Genomic DNA, 22556 nt, shown 5'->3' on the forward strand with positions numbered 1-22556 from the left:
AAGAATAGGAAATGTGAAGAGAATGGTGGGAACTCGTTAAACTCTTTCTACCACTACCCTCTCCTTTGGCAAAACAAGATATGTCTGGTTGCAGCAGCCCCATCTGCACTTCAGCAGATGTCTGACAGTGGCCAAATATCTAATTTGTTCTGATTTTTCAAGCTGTCTTCATCTCAGCGCTTAGGCGTTTTCATGAAAAAAAGCAACACCTCTTTTTTTAACACCACCGATCATGGGACAGCCTGCAGATGAGTCATTACTTAAGGGTGTGAAATATGTGAAGTATTTAGCAACCTAGCAATACCCTTTGGTTGTTTGGGAGAATAACTGAAAGAGGAAACCACTGAGTCCAAACCTGGAGGAGGCCGTGGGTCACAGGGCACTTTCTGTAACTCCTGCAGCCAACCCCTAACACCAAGGTACCATCCCAGCAGTGCAAAAAGTGCCAGCACTCCCTGGGATCCTCACCCCAGCACAGCTGTGATACAAAACCCAGCTCTAATCACACACCAGATGGTTCCTTTATGTAAAGAGATTACTCAAGAGTTGCCAAGCTATTCACCCTTTCTGTAAATAAAGGTTTCAGTAGGAACCAAGAAACTGGCAAATCTGCAAATTTCCTGCCTGTGTCTTTGCTTGTTCTTTAGCCTTTCTTGCTTACAGTGGTGCCAATGTATTTTTAGGGCACAATGAAAAAAAGATAAGATGGTCTGAATCTGACTTGGCTGCAGCCTGTATAAACCCAGCCAGAGTGAAGTGGAGCTAACCCCTGCCATGGTCAGCTGTGTATTACTGATGGCCCCAAAATAGCTGACCTGGAAACTGAGCTGGAGCCAAGGCTTTTCAGTCCCCTTTCTTCTGCTCAGGTTGGCTCTGCTGCTGCAGAGGAAAGCAAATGTTGATCAAAGTTCAGTTTCTGGATTCAAAGTGAGTGACCAGGTTTCCCAAGCAGTTCACAAGGCTGGCCCAGGACTAAGTGCACTGTGTCAGCCCCATAGAGGTCTTGAGGCTCACTCACAAAATCCTCCTGAGCTGGGACAGCTGGCTTGCAGAAATATGCAAAGAGGCATCTGCAAACTCAGTACATCCCTTAACTGGTGCTTAACCCTTCCCTGCTTGGAAGATAGAAATTTTCTGTTTAAAGAGGAAGATGGGGTGGGAGGTTGGAGAGGTGAGGCCAAGATTAGTGGGAAAAAATTATCTATGTCAGTATTTTCTTCCCTAATTTCTTTTGCCAACAATAGCAGCTGAAATTTCACTTTGTTATTGTCATAGAGCTTCACCCTTTATTTTTTTTTTCCCCCCACAGATTGACAGCACGCTAGGGCAAGAAAGCTTCTTCCCAGAGATGCAAAGGCAGAAGCGAAACAGTACGTACACAAATGCATGGTAACAGAGCAGGTTTCCAGTAGGCCCAGGGTGAAATCACTGCTAGGGACAGCATCTCTTGGTGTACTGAGCTGGGAACATCAAGGTTGAGGTGTGGTTGTTGTTTAATCCCAGCCAAGCACCACAGTGCTCCTCGCTCTCTCTCCCTCAATGGGGAACAGAATCAGAAGGATAAAGTGAGAAAACTCACGGGATGAGATAAAGACAAGATAATCCTATATGGCTCAGTCTGTGGTTGGCAACCCATCAACTTACTGATGCTAAGGACAGAAGGGATGAGACAGCTCTTCTATGAATACATTATGTCATTTATATCAGCTTCCTATGCTCTGACACCAAAGAAATCTGGCTTTTGTCAGAAAATGAGCAGAGAGAACAGAAGCAGAATATCTACTGAGTGGGGTGGGGAGCAAGAAGATTTCCTAAGCAGAATGCCACACTAAACTACCATTAAACAGCATCAAAGACCCCAAATGCTAAACTAGAGGCCATCAATTTGTGATTTACCCTCAAACACAGCTTTGCAGTGTCATTCTATTTCTCTTCCAGAGCTTATTCTTGATCTCCCCCTTCCGGAGCATACTTTTGACATTGAAGTAAGCCTGCAGGATTCAACTTATCTGGAGCCAATCAAAGACTATTTCAAAAACATTGATCTTCCAATTAATATTTCAAATGTACAAACAACAGTTTCAAACATCAGCATTACAACAGGTGGGTTGGTCATCGATTTGTTTATTCAGGATAATGTGGGGTTTTGTCAGTATTTGATGTCTCTCACTTTTACCACCCATCATGCTTCAGAATCAGCAAAACTGAACCACCTCTGCTGCTGCTGAAAGACCCAGCAAGGCTGAAGCTGTAGCACACAACAGCGTATTTGTTATCTGTCTCTCAGCACTCCTCTTTAGATAATGTTGGCATTAGGAATAGCTCTGGGTGCTTTTCCTAAGGAAGGGACAAAGCCGGAGGAAGCCTGAGCCAAAGGATTTTGCTCCAGCTTGGCCAACAAGCAATCCGAGTTACTTTCAAGTTTCAGGAAGCTGTGACAGCAGTTATCAGACTGTTTACTTCCCTTCTCCTGTATCTGGAACATGGATGGCTGTAAGAGGCTGTACTCTGACCCTGACAGAGAAAGGCTGCATGAGACAGAACTCACTTAACCTATTCTTACAGGGCAAGACAGGTTTTATTACACGAGTGGTGGTTGTGCAACATCTCATCCAAGTAATACAGCAGAGCATATACCAGCACACCAAGCATTTACAACAGCAGAGGAGATTTGATACCTTCTTATCAATGAGCCATAAAGCAGCAAAAGGAAGTGTTCAACAGTTTCCAAAACAACATGCAAATGCATCTTATAAAGGCCTTCAGGCTCACATGTAATGTGTGAAAATCAATTTGTTAGTATCTTACTTTGTCAATGACACATAAAGAGCAGAAAAAGTTATAGTGATGTACTCTGTTTTGCCTTTTTTTTTTTTAGGGGGTGTTTTTTGTTTTGTTTGTTTGGGGTTTTTTGTTTGTTTGTTTGGTTGGTTTGGTTTCTTTTTTTTTTTTTTTTTGTTTTGGTTTTGGGTTGGTTTTTGTTTTGGTTTGGTTTTTTTGATTGGTTTGGTTTTTTTAGTGCTTTAAAGCACATAGTGATAATGCTACCTTCTCTCACACAGCATCTGCCAGGGGACAGAACAACCAGAACACAACACCTCATTAGCCTCTGGGACTCTGAATGATCTCGCTCTTACAATCTCTAAAAGCTTAAACACTTGCTTTCAGCTCAGGTGACATAAAAACATTCAGTCTGAAAAGTATTATGGGAACCTGGCCAGTGTGCCAGGTAAACTTTTAGGATCAGACTTCACATCTCCATTCAGTTACTTAAAAGCAATTGATCAGACTTTTCCCTGTGCCAGTCTGGTTCCCATTTCTTGTTAGTAATTTACAATTAGTAGAGTAAAATTTGCAAGCTGTCAGGTCATCATTTTGGCATCATTCAAATGAACTCACAATAAGGGCAAGTTTTTGAGATCTCTGTCATGAAGACACAGAAAGATAAATATTTATCTTGCAATAGCTATGCCCTGTTTACCATTCTCATGGCATTTCTCTGTCTGTCTGACTCCAGTCTGCCTGCCCAGTGGTGAGAATAGCAGCTGCTGTTTCTGTGAAAATGGATATGCCTGGCCGAGCACAGTGTGCAGTGATGTGATGCCCTGCCCTTCTCTGAGCCTGGAACCAGCCCTGCCCTGTGGCTACATGCAGAAAATGCCTTTCTATGGACCCTACTGTGAGCCCCAGACTGAAGGTGAGGAGACACAGGGCAGAACTTCATTGCTGTGCAGCTCACATACTGGTTAGAGGTCAGAATAGTGATGAAAGGTGTGATGAAAAAGCACATCAGGACTAAGCTGGCTACCACACAGCCTGTGAATGTGGAAAGTCTGCAGAGATGGTCTAAAGCTCCTCTCCTTGTGATACAGGCCCACCTTGACCCAAGCACTTGCAGATATTTAGTTGCATTTGGAGCCCCAACTCCTGAAATCACTCCCATGCCTCTTTGGGACTTTCAGCTTTCTCTGAGCCAAGAAAGTTTAATCTCATCAGATTTTCAACAGATTCTCACCTCGTAAGCACTGTTTTTATTATTTTACATTTATTTTTATGTCTTTCCTTACAGATTCATGTGGTATGGGAGAGCCCATTGTAATGAATATGTCAGTCAGACTTGACTCAGACTTCCAGGACGATCTCAAGGATTCTTCCTCTCTGTTATACCAAAAATACAAAGTGGACCTTGAAAAAGCGGTAATGACTTTATGTTTTTTATCTCTGAAGGTTGAGAGCTCCCTAAGTAAAGTGGTGTTTACCCCAAGTGCCTGGTGTTTACCCCAAGTGCCTGGGTGGTCAGAGTCTCTGTGGGGAAGTGGGAAGTGTGCAGCAATGGGAGCTGCAAAGTGGGGCGAAGCTGATTGCATTGATGGCAATGAAAATATTCCCATTTATTTTAATACACTTGGAAGTATTTAGGGACCTTTTGTATATAAAGCATGAAAAAAAATCCTATTATTGGTCCTAGCTTAAATCCATGCGGGTACACATGGAATGAAACCATGAACAAAAATGTGTTCCATGACACCAGGAGAGCACCAAGCCTATTGTATCAGATATGTTACATGTCCTTACTCACATCAGGAATTGAGAGTTTCTTATTTTAAGCACACTTCAGTAATACACAGAGGACTTACACCACCTCACCTGTCTTTGTTTACAGTTTAATGCCAGCTACAGATGTCTACCAGGCTTTGTATCAGCAACAGTAACAGGTTTTAGGTAAGTAAATAATTTCATTTTTTCCTGGAAGACACAAGTCTTGCTGTTCAGTCTCAAGGAGACACAAGTTAGCGAAGGTTACATTCACTCTGCCTAGAACCCACTTCCAGCATGCACACACTGAATAACAGAATAATCACTGAAAAGCAAAGCCCAAGTATGAACATGGAAATGGGATTGTGGGTAAAATTCATCACTGCACAAAAGTCCAAGAAACACAATCATTCTCCAGCAGGAGCAAAGCCTTTTATGGAAAAGACTGAGCTCCACCCAAAGGGGAAAAGAATGCAAATAAACTTAACATCACTTTCTAGGCCGTGAGGAAGGTGAATAGTACATTGACTCTGGATACAGCCTTGGATAAAAGAGACATTGCTGCATTTAAATATGTGTGGACATAGGAAAGTTTACTAGAAATAAACATCAGACAAGGAAGGTGTCACATGAAGGTGTTCCTTTTTAGGGAAGACCTCTAGCACAACTTTCTAGTATAATAGAGTAAGTCTTGAGTCCCAAGAGGAGTCTCCACAGGGGAGTCACCCCAACAGAGAAAACCACTAATATATAAGGATATTTAATTCTGGTGCTCATCTCATTCTTGTATCTGTTTAGCCCTGGAAGTGTTTTTGTGAACTTTGAAGTAAGAACAGGAGCAGCAAGCTTCACTCAGGTTGGAGATTCCAACAGAGCTGTACCACAGTTTCTGGATTCATCGTACCAGCTAAACCCATTTACCTTCACAAGAGTAATCACTAGTAAGTTTAAGGCTCTCAGTACTTTCCTTCAACCTTTACTTTCATATTTTTAGCCTGAATCATGTAGCTGCCCTGTGCTGTTGATGATTTGGTACTGGACTTTCAAGAAACATTTATTTCTTAGCTGTTTCATTTCATCCTGTGTCACCAAAGCTTAGGAGCCTCATGAGAGGACCATGCATACAGTACCTCTGATGAAAAACCAAAGACTTCCAGCTACTCCACTGACCAGTTTTTGGTTGGACTTGATTATTTCAGGGGTCTTTTCCAGCCTAAATGATTCTAAATGATCCCTGATATGGTCTGTCCAGGGGAAAGAGATTGAACACCCTTAATTCACCTCCACAACTGAGACAGCTCTCAGAATGTCCGGCTGCCAGCACTTCCTACTCTTTAAAGCAAAACATAAAACTTTTGCAGTTTACATGACAACACATTCCCCTTGGCTTCCTTGGCACATTTTCCATGCTGCTGCTGGACAGTGTGCTACAATTCAGCTGCTGATCAAGTGCCCTGGAGGTGTTCTGCTCTCAGTGCACCAAGTGCTGGACTGTCTGTCTCAGAGGATTACTTCAACCTGGTTTCTTCTCCTCCCATCTTACCTAATTAGGAAGTAGTGGTGGTGGTAATAATATTTCTAACTCTGCATAAAACCTTCTGGAATTTTTAGCTGAGAAAGATACTAAAAGAATATGCTGAGGGAAAATCCCATGGCCTGTATCAGAGGTGGTACCCTGCAGCTGACATGAAGCACCTGGGACCCCTATAAGATGAAAGACACTATAAAGATGTGAGCTGAAGTGACAGTAATGTAGAATGTTGCTCTCTGTATTCCCAGATCAAACAAACTTCACCGTGAAGCCCTCGAACATTTTTGAAGGGGACACAGTAAGACTGACCTGTGAGATAAATTCAACATTTTCCAATGTGACCTGGTATCACTTTGACCAGACCATCTCAGCTGGCTCCCGGTATTCAATAGAGACAGTTTTAGCATCCGCAAGATCAATTCTTAAAATTACCAACGTTACGACAAAGGATTCTGGTATGATTTTCCATTGTTAAAACAGCAGATGTAGATCTTTACTGTGTCAAGTTCTATAAAAAGCAAAGATGAATGCAGTGGCTGCATTTTCTAGAGGAAATGTGAAAACTACACTGCTCCTCATAATTTTCCTGTTGTTTTCATTCATAATTTAAGTATTGACTGGCATTGCCAGTAAGATTTGAACTGACCAAAGTGATTGTATGTGACTGGGTGTTCTAAGTGCCAGGCTTCATTATCATACCAGGGAGATGGTGGTGACTACCTGGCTGTGAGACCTTCCCACCCTTTTGGTGTGGTGATTGGAGGCTGTGGTTGAATTTGTCCTTAATGCCCTTGCCCCCTACACACACATGACCTAACTAAATCAAAGCTCAGAGTTCCAGTTTTGCATGTTTAGGGATTTTTGAAAATCAGAAATAGGAAAACTGGTGGCATTTTTCTGGGAGGATCTATCAGGGGAATTATTATGTATTTTCAGAGCTTGGGCTCAAGCTTCCGCTCTGTTCATGTCTTTGAACCATGAATTCTACATTCAGCTTCAAAAAGGGTAGCCTGTGACCAGGTATTTGGGCACATGCATGTGAGATAGGAATAGTGGATCCAAAATTCTTTGGACTGAGGATGCCCTGAATCTGGGTGTTTCCACTCCTATGTAAGAGGTCTGCTCATTTGGCTATACCAGTAAGGAAGGGAAATCCACATACTTAAAATATATGGGAAATGTGGAGCTCTGATTGCCAGTCTTGAAACCAAGCCTGGCTGCATCCAGGGGACTTGTGCCTGAGAGAGTGGCTGGTAAAGAGAAAGGGATCTGTGGGTCCTGGTCAGTGGCAAGTTGAACGTGAGTCAGCAGTGCCCTGGCAGCCAGGAGGGACAGCCATGTCCTGAGGGGACATCAGGCACAGCATTGCCAGCCAGGCAAGGGAGGGCATTGTCCTACTCTGGGTTGGGGAGGCCTCACTTCAAGTCCTGGGGGCAGTTTTGGGCACCAAAATACAAAAAAGGCATCAAGCTATTGGAGAGAGTCCAAAGGAGGCCACAAGGTTGATGAAGCACCTGAAGGGGAAGCTGTATGAGAAGGAGCTGAGGTCACTTGGTCTGGTCAGCATTGAGGAGACTGAGGGGAGACCTCATTGTGGTCTTCAACTTCCTCATGAAGGGAAGCAGAGGGGCAGGTGCAGATCTCTTCTCCCTGGTGACCAGGGACAGGACTCAAGGAGGTGGCATGAAGCTGTGTCTGGGGAGGTTTTGGATAACTGAGAACAGTTTTTCACTCAGAGTGTGACTGAACATGGCAACAGGCTCCCAAGGGCAGTGGTAACAGCACCAAGCCTGAGAGCTCAAGAAGTGTTTGAACAATGCTCCCAGGCACATGGTGTCACTGTTGGAGTGTCCTGTGCAGGACCAAGAGTTAGGCTCAATGATCCTGATAGGACTCTTCCAACTCAGCATATTCTGTGATTCTGTGATAAATACTCTGCTCTGTTCAGTGCCTTCTGAGCAGCTTTAGAGCCTCCACTCTGAGGCCAGTTCTGGTGGAGTCCACCCTGGGCACCTCTCTGTCACCTATTCTCTGCAGGAATCTTTTTACCATGACATACTGCTGCCAGAAGGACTATGGGCAATATACAGATCCCAAAAATACCTACTCATCCAGATTTGAAATATTTTGGTCTGAGAACACTGATCTCAGGTACCCATCAACAGTGAATCCTAATCTAGATACATTTGGCACCAGGGGTTTGCAGAAAGCATTCTGGAGGTCACCTGAGAGTACATATTGATCAGCAAGTAGCAGAGCCACTGCAGAGTAGGGACATGTGAAAAACAGCTGTGGAAGTAGTTCCTTATTCCAAAATAGAGGCAAACTCAGCAAAAACTGTCATTTATGCTTCACAGGTTCCTATAGTTGCGTGTTCATAAGGAGCAGTCTGTATCACACAGAGATACACAACGCCACAGAAACAATATCTGTCTTTCCACTGCATGTCACTCCAAACTTTGAGGACATCAATGTCACCTGTAACAGTCCTGAAGTGCAAGCAAAAGGTCCTCAGCTGTCCTGTTGCATTGACAGACACTTGACATCGCTTAAGGTTTCCTGGAAAGTAAATGGAACAATCAACATTACAGGTAAGATTAACAAAAGGTTGGCTTTCACTTGTTAGGTTTGCTCCCTGCTCAAAGGTCTCCTCCTAAGTGGCTGCCCCAAATCCAGGATGAATACAGGGTATGCTCCAAAGGTGTGAGTGCCAGGGGGATGGACAGGCTCTGTATGTGTTGTGCAGGTGCCATTGGGGTTTCAGGCATCTCCATACACTGATGCCTTAAACTGTGCCATCCTGGATGGGAACAGCTGCCTGGACCAGCAACACACCAGATTCTTCCAGAAAGTTTATTTCTGCATGGTCTAATTTTGAGAGCAGGGATGAGTGCATCTATGCTATCTCTGGAATCACCCTTGGGGTACAAAGATCTTTCATGTACCACATACTGAGATTTGGCAGTCGTGAGGTGCAAGTGCTGCACTGTGAAAGAGCTGCAATACAGATAAATATGAGCATTGTTTGCCTCTCCACCCGTAGCTGTGATACTTCACATACCAGTTGGGTCAGAGGCATCCCGTAAGGCTTTCCAATATGACGAGTTAATAAGACACCAAGTAAATGTGCTACAAAGAGCTACAAAGTAACATGAAAAGAAATGCTCATAAATGTCTACGAACCATCACCCTAACGGTCTATTGCCCCTCTTAATATTTTATGAGCATGAAGTAACTGTTTATTGTTAACTATTGGCCATAAATGAAGCTTTGCAGAAAGCAGGACAGCAAACTGAGATAAAATCTTCAAAGCTCATGCACGCAGGCACTTCCTCAGAGGACAGTTGCCAGAGTGCAGCAGCACTTGCAGAGAGAGGGGATCCTGGCTCACTGCAATGGGCTTTACCCCTGATTCCCTGTGGCCAGGCTTTCCCCCAGGAACTCTGCTCTGTGCTCATGTCAACTTTTCCTGTCAGCTGCAGCGTGGGACAGCTTTAGTGCTCACAGCTAAGCCAGCACTCTTCAGATTTTAAGTTGAATGACTGTCAAGTACCTCCACGTTTTTACTTCAAAATTAGACAGCATTAAAATCTGCAGTGTTTACTCCTGTTTTACTTACCTTTACTCACCCTAAATATCACAGATAATGAGCTTAGGCTTAACCAGAATGCTCTTCATTTTGATTGACCCTGAGATTTCCAAGCAGTGTGGTTGCATTGTGACTGGTTTTGGCAGGAGGAATCTCAGCACAGAGTTGACTGCTGCCACTCTGTGAGTGTTGCCACAGCAAAAGATGTGAATGAACTTCAGTGATGATGAGTTAAAAGTCATGATGTCAATACATACAAACCCACAAGTGTTTCCATGGCTGGAGTAATTGCTTGTGCTTTCCAGAGGTATTTTTGGACATCCAAAACCTTTCAAACAATGCTTATTTCTCCCTAGGAGTAACCATCTTGAGTGGAAACTGCACTGGATACCAGCTCAACATCAGTGAGTCCCTGTGCCCCCCTGAGAAGTCAGGTGCAGTGACCACATACACGTGTGAGATGGAGACGGGGCACGGAGCCAGGCGCGCTCGAAGCATCGCAGTCACGTACCTGAGGAAAGGTGAGGGGCAGGGACTTGTCACAGAGCAACAGCTCTTTAATGCACAGATGGCCTCTGTGGCACACAGAATTTGTGAGAAAATGATTAAAAGTAACTCTCATTAATGTGACTTTTGTCCTGTATTGTCTCAGCCCACGTAACAATATCTTCAAGCACAAACTCAACAGTTTCCGAGGGATACGGGTTCAATGTAACATGTGAAAGTGATGTGAGCAATTTTGACAGCATCAGTTGGAAAATCCAGTCTGGAACCGGCACAAAACCAGTAGACTGTGATATGTGCATCAAAAATAGCAAATTCCCAGCCATGTCTGTGCTCACTGTGAAGTCTGCCTCGCAGGACTGGAGAGGTGAGTAAATCTGGTCTCATTGGCTACGAAGGCAATGAAATCTCTGTACCAGATAATTTACAGCATCCCTAGCCCTACAAATCACTGTGCAGCCTGGCCACAATAAATTAAAAGCCCCAGAGTTAAAATTTTAAGTGTTGAAGGACATCAAGGCTTGATGCTGCAAACAGCACTGTGTTTGTCCAGCATTCATGACCATGCAAAAGCTGAGGAGCACTTCTGTCGACTGAGACATGGTTTTGTATCACTTCTTTTAGGCACCTACATCTGCACATTCTCCCAGAAAAACCTGGACAGTTCTGCCAACATTACCATGGAGGTGATTTCCTTGCCCCTGAAGCAGAACATCCTGATAGACCCCATTGCAACATCGATACAGTGCCAAGTGCCACATGCCCTCGAGTGCTGCATAAGTGCAAAGACTGTGAGAGACTACAGGGTTACATTTGTGGTTCAACAAAATGAATTTCAAGTTGGTAAGACACAATAAACTTGCAGAATCATTAGTTTCACTCTGTGTCACAACCCAGTCTCTGGGTTTTTTGTTTTCAGTTAGGTCTGTGTAAACAAGTCATTCTTGCTGCTTTCATGACAACCCAAGAGCACTTCTGAGGGTGCAAAAAAAGAGAAATGGATTTTTATAGGATGTTGAGCATGCCTGGAGAACATGTCTGGGATTAACACTGAACTGAAGTCACTGCTATAGTGATAAATACATATTAGGTAAACTCAACATTTGGTTTGACTTGCCAGGCAGGGAAATGTGAGCATCCTGACCCTTCTGCAGATTGGAAATTGCTGTACTCCTTTTATTTGCTTTTATCTTCCATAAAAAACGTTACTTAAGAGAACTTGAGAAAATGTTACTTAAGAAAATCTACTAATTAATGAAAAATGTCAAGTATAACCCATTAAGAATGCAATTCAAAAAACTACTCCATTTTCTTCGAGGATACAGGGGGCACGTCATTAACAATACAAAAGCCTACACTTCTATGTCTTCAAATTTTGGGCAATTCTGCCACTTCCCTGACATGTTTTTATACACTGTAAGTTTTCAAGAAGTTGCTTTTTATATAGTAGAATTTTTTGAGCGAGTTATAAAAATGTTACTTTGAGGAAAAAACAAAAGCAAATACAATCTACCAAAAATAACTCAGGAAACATGCACGAGTACAAAAACAACTGGCTGAGTAGTAAAGCAGGTGGAGACCGAGGAGGCCTTCAGTAGCTAAGAAAAAGGCAAGGATGGTGTTGGAAGAGACTGCAGCTGGAGACTCACCCTCAGGCACAGGCATTCTGAAGAACAGGGGAGTGTGGCACAGATGCTGGGTTCAAAGGAACCAAGTAAGAACAGCTGAACACTATCCCAACCTAACTGAAACACCTGTGGTAAAGGCAGGAAGAGTAGTCTCAAAAATTATTTTCAAAGCAAATTTTGGTTACTGCACAGTTAAGAGGGTTTGGGGAAGATTTGCTCACACAGCAGTAAATAAAAAGGTATTGATCACGCAGCAGCTGCCAGACTTATTACAGAGGGAGTAAGACACAGAGGTCAGCGTACAGAGAGGGAGTGTTCTGACAAAGGAAAGGTTTTTTTTTCTAGCACCCACAGAAAATAAAGTTTTGCCAATGCTTTCTGCTGGTTTTAGTTGACTGACCCCAAATCTGTGTTAACCTGCTTCATCCATCTGTACAGAGAAAAGGAGAAAAGACAATTTGCTTTGCTACATGTACAATCACACGGAAAAAGAATGCAACAAAGAGAAAGAGTTTGTGGCATATTGCAAGTTTGTCAACCGCATCGGACAGGGAGTTGACAGTGAACATATAAGACTGCACTTGATACCTGGTAAGGAAAAAAGTTACTGTTTATAGCTGTTATATAGGACATTACAATATCTTTGTTAAATCAGGTGCCACAAATTCATCACCAGTGACATCTAACAGAAACAGCTTTTCGTTATCCAAGAACTTTTGTCTCCTTTTCTGATGGGAAATTTTTACACACAGAGGAAAATATCAGTTTTCATGTAATTAAAAAAAAAATAGACAAGATTATTGTGTTGTCTTTGCTGTATTTGAGAGTGGACCCAGTATGTTCCAAAGCAGTGACAGTTTAATCACTACTGCAGGCTGCACCACCAAGCTTCATCCCCTGTGTTGAAATGTGGTCATGCAGCTTCCAGCTTGTACCAACAATTCAGCAAGGATCAAAGACTCTGGTGCCTCATCAGGCTCAGGAGGACAGCCTGTGGGAGAGCACTTCCACTTTGAACACAAGAAGGGCAACCTCTGTGAGGTGCTGCAGAGACCAGGGCAGCTTCCAGTCAGCTCTGCAGGGAACGTTTTGAAATTAGAGTTCAGCATTGCTAAATCCAGCTTTGATGTTTAGTTCTGACAAGAATTTGGATATTTCAGCTCTTTTATTCTAAATTGGAAAGGAAGAAATCTTGCACATCCCCCGATGCTGAAATGTTCTTTGTTCCACAGCAGTGGTACCTACAGTTGAATCACTGTATCTGCCAGATTTCACTCTCTTAGGCAATAAATATGCAGACACTTTAATTACTTTAATCACCTTAATCAGCAGATACTTACTGATATGACTAAGCCAATCAAAGACAATTAGCAACACCCACGGTTCATCAAAAAGGTGTTGAGGCCTCACTATGAAGGTCTTAATGAATTTCCTGTTAGTGCCACAGCAGTGCTGAGTGCCTTAACAGAATAAATTTTGTATTCATTACTGTTTGCTTAATGGTCGATATAATCCCACTCCAACTCTGTCTAACCCTGTAGTCTAACAGATAAATCTAAGTCTTTGGGTGTTGGTTTGTTGATTTGATTCAGTACTCAAAAATTGGAGCTTTATTAGATTGCTTTTTTCATTTCCTGATTCATAAAAATAAGGATTGTGAGACATATACACCCTGAAGGATCATAATCAATGAAAACAGTAAGCTGAAATCCTAATTTAAAGATCTTTGAACAGACCACAGATTTTGTGAGGGAAATTCATTCATCTCCCTGCTTCTTATTTTCTGTCTCTGTCTCCTCTCTGTACAGGTAAGAAAATTTCCTGCTCAGACAGCTTGGGCATTGGAACAGAAAGGGCCATATTAATAAAGCCATGCTGTGATGTAAAAAATCCAAAAGGTTTTACTCGAGGCAATACAACTTACCAGTGCATCAACAGCTCATGGAAGGTTGCAAGGAATGACTGCCTGTCTGGACCAATAAATGACCTGCTGGCTAGTGCTGAGGTAACACTTCTGGGTCTGTGGAGGTTGGGGTGGGGAGAAAAAGTGTTGGTTGCATGATTTTTGCTTATCATAATCTAAAATATATGAAGCGTTTAAAAGTTTCTTTTAAAAGATGTGAAGAATGTTTGGCTTTATTTACACCAGCCAGCAAAAGAGCCAAGGCCCCTCCTGGGACACAGAGGGCCTGAGGCACTGCATGGATAATGTCCATACACATGAATGCTCTGTTCCCAGGCAAGGTGACCGTGTCCATGGCATCCATAAGGAGCAGTTCCTGGCCTGGAGCGTTCCCTGAGCTGTGCTCAGGCACAAGCCCAGAGCATGCTACAGAGCACACCAACAGTGAGGCCACAGGAACAGCTCCAGGCCACTGCCAAGCCTCATCCCCAGGCCCTTCCTACAGTGCCCACACCCTTGGCCATTGCGCTTGACAGATGGGTGCCAGGCCTTGGTTTTCAGCCTTGGTAACATCCCACAGTGCTCTTCCCATCCACAAACCATCCAGAGTCACCTTTCTCCCAGCCAGGTTAGAGGATTTCACACAAGTCATGTGCTGTTATCTTCTGTTCCAGTCCTTGGTCAGCAGCCCTGAGGCAAAAGTTCAACTACCCTCCTACCTTGCACAGCTTAAGGAACAGACAAAAAAGGAGCTAACCACAATAAACAATTCTTCAGCAAACCTAGGTGCAATTGTTACCATCCTGGATATGGTCTCCTCCATCCCAGTTGAGGCAGAGGAGCTCACTATGCAAGTAAGGTTTTATTTTGTCTTATCTATACCTACCAAGCCCTTTGGTCCCTTTTGTCAGAGAAAATGATGTTTTCCCTGAAGAAGTTTCATACTTGCTTAGGATCAAGATCAGGAAAGTGTTAAGGGAATGAGATGAAGTGACAGCAAAGATACAAAAAAGTTTATGAGAACTCAAAATGATGAGGACAAGGAGCCTATGCATGAAAGAGAAGCTGCTGTAAGCTTAGCAACTAGAAATATTTTAGGAACACGTGGATATCTCCAGCACTCTAAGACAGGAAAGGACAAGGGATGATGGATAAAAAATTGGGCATGAGCCAGCAATGTTCTCTTGCAGCCCAGACACACAAACATGTCCTGGGCTGCTTAACAAGGAGTGTGACCAGCAGATGGAGGAATGTGATTCTGTCCCTCTAGTCTGCTCTGGTGAGATCCCACCTGGAGTACTCCATCCACCTCTGGGGTCCACAGGGCAACAAGGATGTGGACATGCTGGAATGGGTCCAAAGGAGGGTCACAGAAATGGTCAGAGGGCTGGAGCAGATCTCCTGTGAGGACAGGCTGAGAGAGTTGGGGTTGTCCAGCCTTGAGAAAAGAAGGCTCAGGGAAGAATTTATTGCAGCTTTTCAATACTTAAAGGGGACTATTAAAAAAGCTTTTTATCAAGGCCTGTAGGGACAGGACAAGGAACAATGGTTTAAACTGAAAGAGGGCAGGTTTGGATTATGTATAAATAATAGGAATTCCTATAAATTCCTATAAATAGGAATAAATTGTTTGCTGTGAGGGCAGTAAGACACTGCAATAGATTTACCAGAGAAGTTGTGGATGCCCCAAACCCTGGAAGTGTCCAAGATGAGGTTGGATGTCCCTGCCACCTGGAAGGGAGGTTGGACTGGATGACCTTTAAATGTCAAAACTATTCTGTGATTCCATGAGTAGAAGTAGGAATAGAAAAAAAAAGTCTGAAATAGGAATAGGGAGAGTAAATTCCATGATCAAGCAAGGAAAATAAGTTGGATGTAACAACAAATGAATAACAAAAGAAACCTTAGAAATAATTGGGAACCTTGATTATGAGGTCCAGAGGAAAAGCACTGCTTTTCTGAACAGAAAAGTGCAAAAAGGTTTGATAGTTTGTAGATAGAGAGCCCTACATGTGACACCAAGAAATCAAAGCCAGCACGAACACTGAGAAAGAAAGGAAAGAAGGCTGAGGATGCCAAAAATGCCAAACAATGCCGAAATACCAAATAATACATAAAAAATAGTCACACACTCTGCTTTTGGAAACCTTAACTTGCAAACAGAGTATGCAAAGGGTAAACAACCGAAGACTTGACATGGACTGAGCAAAATAAGAAAATGCTGGGCTTTTTCAAATGACACTTCTAGGACCACGCATAAATTACTATCAGAAACAACAATTAATTGTGTGGGATTTCTGTAACTGCATTATTCTGTTGTTGTTCCAGAATTTCTTATCCACAGTGGACTTAATTGTTGACGATTCCACAACTGAAGCTTGGGAAGACCTGAATAAAGAGATGACACGACAAAGTTCTTTGTTACTACAGTCAGTAGAAAATTTTTCCTTGCGCCTCCAACCAGTTAATAACACCATTCCTTCTGTCTCTGCAAACACCGTTCATCTCCAAGGGGTAGTTGTCAAGGAAAGTAACGCAGATTATAACAAGGACTTCCGCAGTGCAGGAAACCTCACAGTCAACGTGCTCATTAGTGAAACTGAAATCCAGACTCTAACCCAAAATTCAACCATTGTCAGTGTGATGTACTCAAAACTTGGACACGTTTTGCCCCGGAAAACATTTGAATATGTGAATGCTTTATTAATAACAACAACTTTGAGCAGCAACAGAAGCCAGAAGTTTGATGTTAATATGACATTTGCAAAGAAAGACTTGTCTCTAAAGATGCCCAAATGTGTCTTTTGGAACTTCACACTCAACAATCACAGGGGAGACTGGGATAATCATGGCTGCACACCCACAGAGTTAGGAGATTATGTCATTTGCTCCTGCAATCACTTGACATCATTCTCCATCCTGATGTCACCTGATAGATCCTCCGAGCTAATCTTTGAAAATTATATTTCCTATGTTGGCCTGGCCATTTCGATCGTGAGCTTGGTGATCTGCATCATAATTGAATCCTTGGTCTGGAAGTACGTGACAAACAACACAACCTCCTACATGCGCCATGTCTGTATTCTCAACATTGCTACATCCCTGCTGATTGCTGACGTTTGGTTCATTGTCACTGCCTCCATCACTGATCAAAACCAGCAGATGAGCAGAGACATCTGTATCATGGCCACCTTCTTCATCCACTTTTTCTACCTGTGTGTCTTTTTCTGGATGCTGAGCCTGGGCCTCATCCTTTTCTACAGACTGGTGTTCATCTTACACAACACGAGTAAGACTGCTCAGAAGGCGGTGGCATTCTGCCTGGGATACGTGTGCCCCTTTGTCATTGCAGTCACTACCATCGCTGTCACACTGCCAAGGAACAGTTACACAAGAAAGGATGTCTGCTGGCTCAACTGGAAGGACAGCAAAGCTCTCCTGGCCTTTGTCATACCTGCCTTGATCATTGTTACCACGAACTTGTTCATTGCTGCAGTTGTTATAATAAAAATACTGAGGCCAACCATTGGGGATAGGTCAAGCGGGCAGGAGAGGAAATCTCTGTTTCAGATTGGCAAAAGTGTGGCCATCCTGACACCACTGTTAGGCCTCACCTGGGGTTTTGGCCTTGCCACCATCATCAAAAACAGTCATCCAGCTTTCCACATCCTCTTTAGTCTGTTCAATGCTTTGCAGGTGAGTTGCGCGTATTTTTGTTTCCTCTATTATGATTTAACATAGAAACATTAGTGCAGTAGTGTGCCTGGCAGGGCATAAGAACACCAGGGAAAAGCTTAAATTTGCCTAACACATCCTTATTCCAAAAGGACTCTTTGGGAAAGCCATTCCAGGAATTCAGCAGTATTTCATATTCTCAGCTGCCTTAGCAGATGTGCCATATAGATAAAGCTGGCCTAAAGATAACTCCCTACTTTGCTAATAGTTTTGGGATCAGCTTCACTGCTGAAGACCAGGAGAACAGCCCTGTTATGTTCTGGTGGGCAAACTTGAGCATCCCTGTTTCTATTTATAGTGCAGCTGGAGGCATCATCATGTTATGCTTTTTTGGGTTCCAGTATAAACCACAAGAAAGTCACCGAGATCAGCTGAGAAGTACTAATGATAAAGAGATAAACTGACAAAAATATACCATTGAGAGTATTCAGTCAGTATGACTTTTGCGACATATTTAGGTGGTCAGTAGGATCCCAATAAAAGGAAATTTCTTACGGACAATATAGTTATGCATACTCTTTCTTTAAAGAGAATTCTTAAGATTTCCCATTGTTAAGAGTGGCATCAAAACTGCTGTCTTCAAACCAAACTCACTGGCCTTTTTCTTGGAAAATACTAGTTTGCCTGGAGAGCACAGGTAGGGCATGTCTTCCATACATTTCTTTTTCCAAATACATTTAGTGCTACCAAACTATCTGTGTCAGTTTATAGACCAGATCAACACGGAATTTAAATAGACCAGGCCTGGGGAGCTGCCAAATGAGCAGTCCACTATGTGATATGTAGTTAGAAACATGCTCTCTATCAAAGAGTTGAAAGTTTAAATAGTACCATTTAATAGTTTAAATGGACAATGTTGGAGATATTTATGAGATATTGAAATAAAAGACTGCTGTCATAAAAATGAATGCAATTATCTGTCTCCTAGGGATTATTCATTTTGGTTTTTGGGACTCTCTGGGATAAGAAGGTAAGGATTCCAGCTGTTTCTTACATTATGTCAAAATACTGTTGGAATTTGAACCGAATTTCTGTATTTACTGATTAACTAATTTTTTTAACAAATAGATACAAGAAGCCCTGTTGAAGAGGAATTCATCATCCAAATGGAGTTCACAGCAATCAAAGGTTAGAATCTTGACCTAAAAATGTATTTCAGTTGGTGCTGAGTAGTCTAATGTTGTCCTGTGCACTTTAAATTCTGGATTATTTATTAGAACAACTTGGAGAGGACACTAACAACATAAATATTATTATATCCCCTTTTTAAAAGTTGCCACTTTAATTGTTAAAAATTGGAAAAAAATGAAAAGGCGGTTAGTGGACATTTGCTTTAAATTCCACAAGAAAGAAACTAGAAAATGTAACTGAAACTTTTAGTTAGAAACCAAAATTTTTTGTCACTAGTATTTATTCACAACCTGAGAGAAATGCAAGGGGAACTTCCTGGGGAATTATTGTTTCAGTTTACACTTCTGCATTTATAACACCTTAACAAAAAATGCCAGGATGTGTAAGAAACTTAGAAGGGTTTGGGTTGAAATGGACCTTCAAATCATCTAGTTCCAACACTCACCTTCCCCTCTTCCCGAGCTGCCAATGGTGCTGGCATCACCCTTATATGACAATAAAGCTTGATTTTTATATTGGTATCTGAACAGGGTTTATTCAGAAGAGCCTGTACAGGTATTGCTAAAGAACTAGGAAGCCGACTTAAAAGCAAGGATAATTAAGAAGATGAGAACACAGGCTCAAAGGAATTAAGGAGTCCATTAAGGTTGAACTGTCAGTTCAGAAGAACAGCACTGGATCAAATCACTCCAGTTTCCACAGGAATTGCTGAAATTGGAAACTACCCTCAGAGTTCATCTTGCACCATATTCCCATCAGAGCATGGGCATCTAGAGCTCAGAGCTGTGTCCGGTTGGGTTTGAGTAGCTCCAAGGATGGAGACACCACAAACCCTATGTGCAGCCTTTTCCTGTGTTTGACCACCCTCACAGTGAAAGAGTTTCATCTTAAGTGGGTTTTCCTGTATTTCTATTTGTTCTCAAAGCCTCTTGTCCTTCCACTGGGCACCAAGGAGAAAAGTCTGGCTCTGTCTTTACTCTGTCCTAATGAGTCAGGGCTGAGTATGTCCTGGCATTGGGTTTGTTCCTCCCCAGGGGCAGAAGGACTTTGAACTTCCCTTGCTGAACTTCAAAAGATTCCTGTCATTAAATTTCTCCAGCCTGTTGAGGTCTGAGAATGAGCAAATAAAGCAATATCAAAGTCCTTGATTAAGTGTTTTATATGTGATTCATTTACCCTCTTTCTCCACCGCCTTATGATGCAGGTGACAGTACAAACACTGCCTAATTTCCCCCACCAAAGTACAACTAAATAATGAAGAAGGGCTGAACAGAAAAAGATGTGGTGCTCATACCTTTTTTTAATACATCCTTGGAGGAATCCCATTAAATTCTCCAACCATGCCAGAACCAAAAAAGAGACTTAATTTTAGCAGCAGAAAGTTCCTTCCTTCCCTCCTTCCTTCCTTTGTATCTGGACTGCGGAGAGTTGTGTTCCAATGCCCTCTAGCGTGTCAAGTTAAATTTGCCTTGTATTATCTCAGGCTGCTGGCTGTCAAGAACAATCTCCATTCACAAAAATCTTAGCTATTGCAGCTACCTTCATGGTCATACTGGCACAGATAAGACAACAGGATCCCATACTGCCTGTTAGGACAGGCTCTGGAGCCTAAGCCATCCCCCCTGGCCAAGAGTTAGAGACAAACAGTTGTACCCTGCAGTTTCTTTTAAAGTTGATCTCCTCCATCACCAACATAAACATGTGAATGTGTGAACTTGATACCTCACAAACATCTAGCTTTACCTTCTGTGGATTGTTTGCTCATACTACTGAAACAAAGTTTATTGGAACCCTTTTTTTTTTTTTTTTCCTAAAACGGGAAAACAAAGAAAGTTCTTTTGACAAAGAACATTTTTCTCTCTTTCAGTCATCCTCCCTGATCCTGGTGACACCAATGCTTGCTATGAGCTACCCATTTTCAAGAACCTTTAACAACTTATGTGGGAAAACAGGTATGTGACAACAGATCTCCCTTAGTGAAGCACAAACAGGATTTGACTCTTGCTCTCAGGGTCTGTCTGTCCTGATATCCATTAATCTATTTGTCTCTCCATGCATTCATAGATTGTTTTTAATCTTCTAATACAAAGGAACTGCAACAAATCAACTGTAGCATAATGCTAGCAGCGAAATTGTCTATCTCTAAAACAATTATTGGATGTTTCACCATTTCTAAACCCCATTAAGTAAGCTTTGTTTTGAGCTTAATGTGATCACAGCACAGTTCATCTGTTGTTCATGTGCTCTTCACCACCTTGGAACTGCATTTCTTCAAATGTTCTCTGGCTGTCATTTTATAGATATCACCATTTTAGTTATGATTTCATCTTGCAAAAAGCATTTCTGGAAATAACATTTAATTTCTAAGTGTCCAGTCTTTGTATCCACATATTGTTCAGAGGAGATAGTGACACTTGGGTCTTAGTTTGGAGCCTTGTGGCCATAAGAGGGAGGGAGCTGGGATTCATTTCAGGAGCCTGTGGATGTGTTGTGTTCTGGAGGTGTCCCTGTGCTTCAGGAGAAGCACTAAGTGCCTTCATTTGTGTGAGAAAATCATTGCCCTGTGGCACGGCTGGCAATTCAAGCTGACACATCCTGGCTGTGTCACCAAACACGCTGAGTTTTGTGGTTGCTGGTATTGCTGTAATCCAGGTAGTGCCAGGGCTGCAGGGCAAGGCAGAGCCACCTCAGCCACCAGCACAGCTGTCACTGTACTTACTTTGCAGTGACGACTTGTCTAACCCCTGTGCTTTGTTTTGCAGGCAAATACAGAGTATCTTCTTCTGAGCCATCCACCTCTTCCACTGAAAATACTTCCAAGGCATATTCCTTGCTTAACTGAAGCACTGGCAGTGCCAAATCATGAAACTCTGAAAGGACCTCTTCCAAGACACACACAAAAAGTTCCTGGGAGTCACCAGGAAGCAGACTGCTTCATTTTGGCTGAATTGTGCCTTGGTGAATTCTTCTGGAATAATCATTTCTGGTTAATGTGTAAGGCAGGGAAGCTGAGAGAGGAGGAATTTTCCAAGTATTGCCAATCCCAGAAGAGATGACAAGGATTTGAAGGCCTTCCATGTGCAAGAAAGGACATTGGGAATGAAGAATTCTCAGCCCTTAAGTGGGTGCTTAGCACTATGCAGTACTGAGACATGAAGTGCAGTGCTTCACATGTTGTTGTCCAATGGATTTGGTATTTCCCCTATCAACTCTCTGAATGATCCCAAGAGCCTGTGTAGATACACAAATACCTCACAGCTTCTCTCCTGCCCTCATATTAGAGTCTGAAAAGGCCATTGTGGTTTCCACTTTCTATTTAAGACTTTCTGGAACTAAACATTTCCAACTGAGAAGGCCCATTTCAGATCTTCACTTTTGACTTATATAAAATGAAGACCATGATGATTCCTGCATGGTCTTCTTTCAGATGGAAAGACTGAAAGCTCCATGTGGCACTTTTTTTGAAGAAAAGGAAGCTTTATGCCCTTAACAATATTTTTCTTTCCCTTGATGTGTAATGTGGTAAGACAGAGATGGTTGCTGCCCTCTGCCACAGAGGGGACTGCATTTATTTAATGCATAGAAATGTTAAGAATGCAAGGAGTGCCTTGTGTAAAGTCTGTATGTTTGGGTCTTCTCTCAGAGGAGAAACACACTTGAAGGACTCAGAGAATAAGCTCTATAGTGAGTATAAATCATCATGTGCCAGGCAGGATGAATGGTTTTATATAAATTATTGCTCTAATACTACATTTGTGGAACCATTTATTTCAAGCCTGTACACCTTTAAAGGCAGGACTCCTGTCTTGAGAAGAACCTGAAAAGTATTTATAATGCACACAAATGTTGCAAAATTTAATGTACAATATGGTAGCATCATGAAGATTTTGATTTGAGGTCAATATCAAATACTTCAGCCATCTGGTACAGTTCTGTTTGATTAACAAGGAATCAGGCCTGTGTTTGCCTATGGTGAACCTGTTCCTGGAACTTTGGGGT

At 42.4% G+C, this 22556-nt stretch overlaps 1 protein-coding gene across 4 annotated transcripts in view; it reads left to right on the forward strand.

The window, feature by feature from the left end:
• The window catches only part of ADGRF5 (adhesion G protein-coupled receptor F5), a 41078-nt gene extending 18771 nt beyond the window's left edge, over positions 1-22307 (forward strand). For 3 of the 4 annotated variants that reach the window (XM_059843010.1, XM_059843009.1, XM_059843008.1), the window contains 19 exons: positions 1310-1370; positions 1939-2103; positions 3518-3697; positions 4070-4197; positions 4664-4722; positions 5335-5477; positions 6316-6522; positions 8425-8658; positions 10013-10177; positions 10309-10527; positions 10785-11003; positions 12227-12379; positions 13597-13793; positions 14366-14545; positions 16020-17387; positions 18355-18396; positions 18495-18554; positions 20425-20509; positions 21320-22307. In XM_059843010.1, coding sequence (XP_059698993.1) covers positions 1310-1370; positions 1939-2103; positions 3518-3697; positions 4070-4197; positions 4664-4722; positions 5335-5477; positions 6316-6522; positions 8425-8658; positions 10013-10177; positions 10309-10527; positions 10785-11003; positions 12227-12379; positions 13597-13793; positions 14366-14545; positions 16020-17387; positions 18355-18396; positions 18495-18554; positions 20425-20509; positions 21320-21399 — 3945 coding nt within the window. In that variant the 3' untranslated portion in view covers positions 21400-22307. Of the gene's footprint in view, positions 1-1309; positions 1371-1938; positions 2104-3517; positions 3698-4069; positions 4198-4663; positions 4723-5334; positions 5478-6315; positions 6523-8424; positions 8659-10012; positions 10178-10308; positions 10528-10784; positions 11004-12226; positions 12380-13596; positions 13794-14365; positions 14546-16019; positions 17388-18354; positions 18397-18494; positions 18555-19087; positions 19706-20424; positions 20510-21319 lie in introns of those variants that run through there. The other variant, XM_059843011.1, reaches the window with a different exon arrangement.
• Positions 22308-22556: the final 249 nt, after the last annotated feature.

This window comes from Haemorhous mexicanus, chromosome 3, assembly GCF_027477595.1.
Source record: "Haemorhous mexicanus isolate bHaeMex1 chromosome 3, bHaeMex1.pri, whole genome shotgun sequence".
In the NCBI taxonomy this organism is placed as follows: Eukaryota; Metazoa; Chordata; class Aves; order Passeriformes; family Fringillidae; genus Haemorhous; species Haemorhous mexicanus.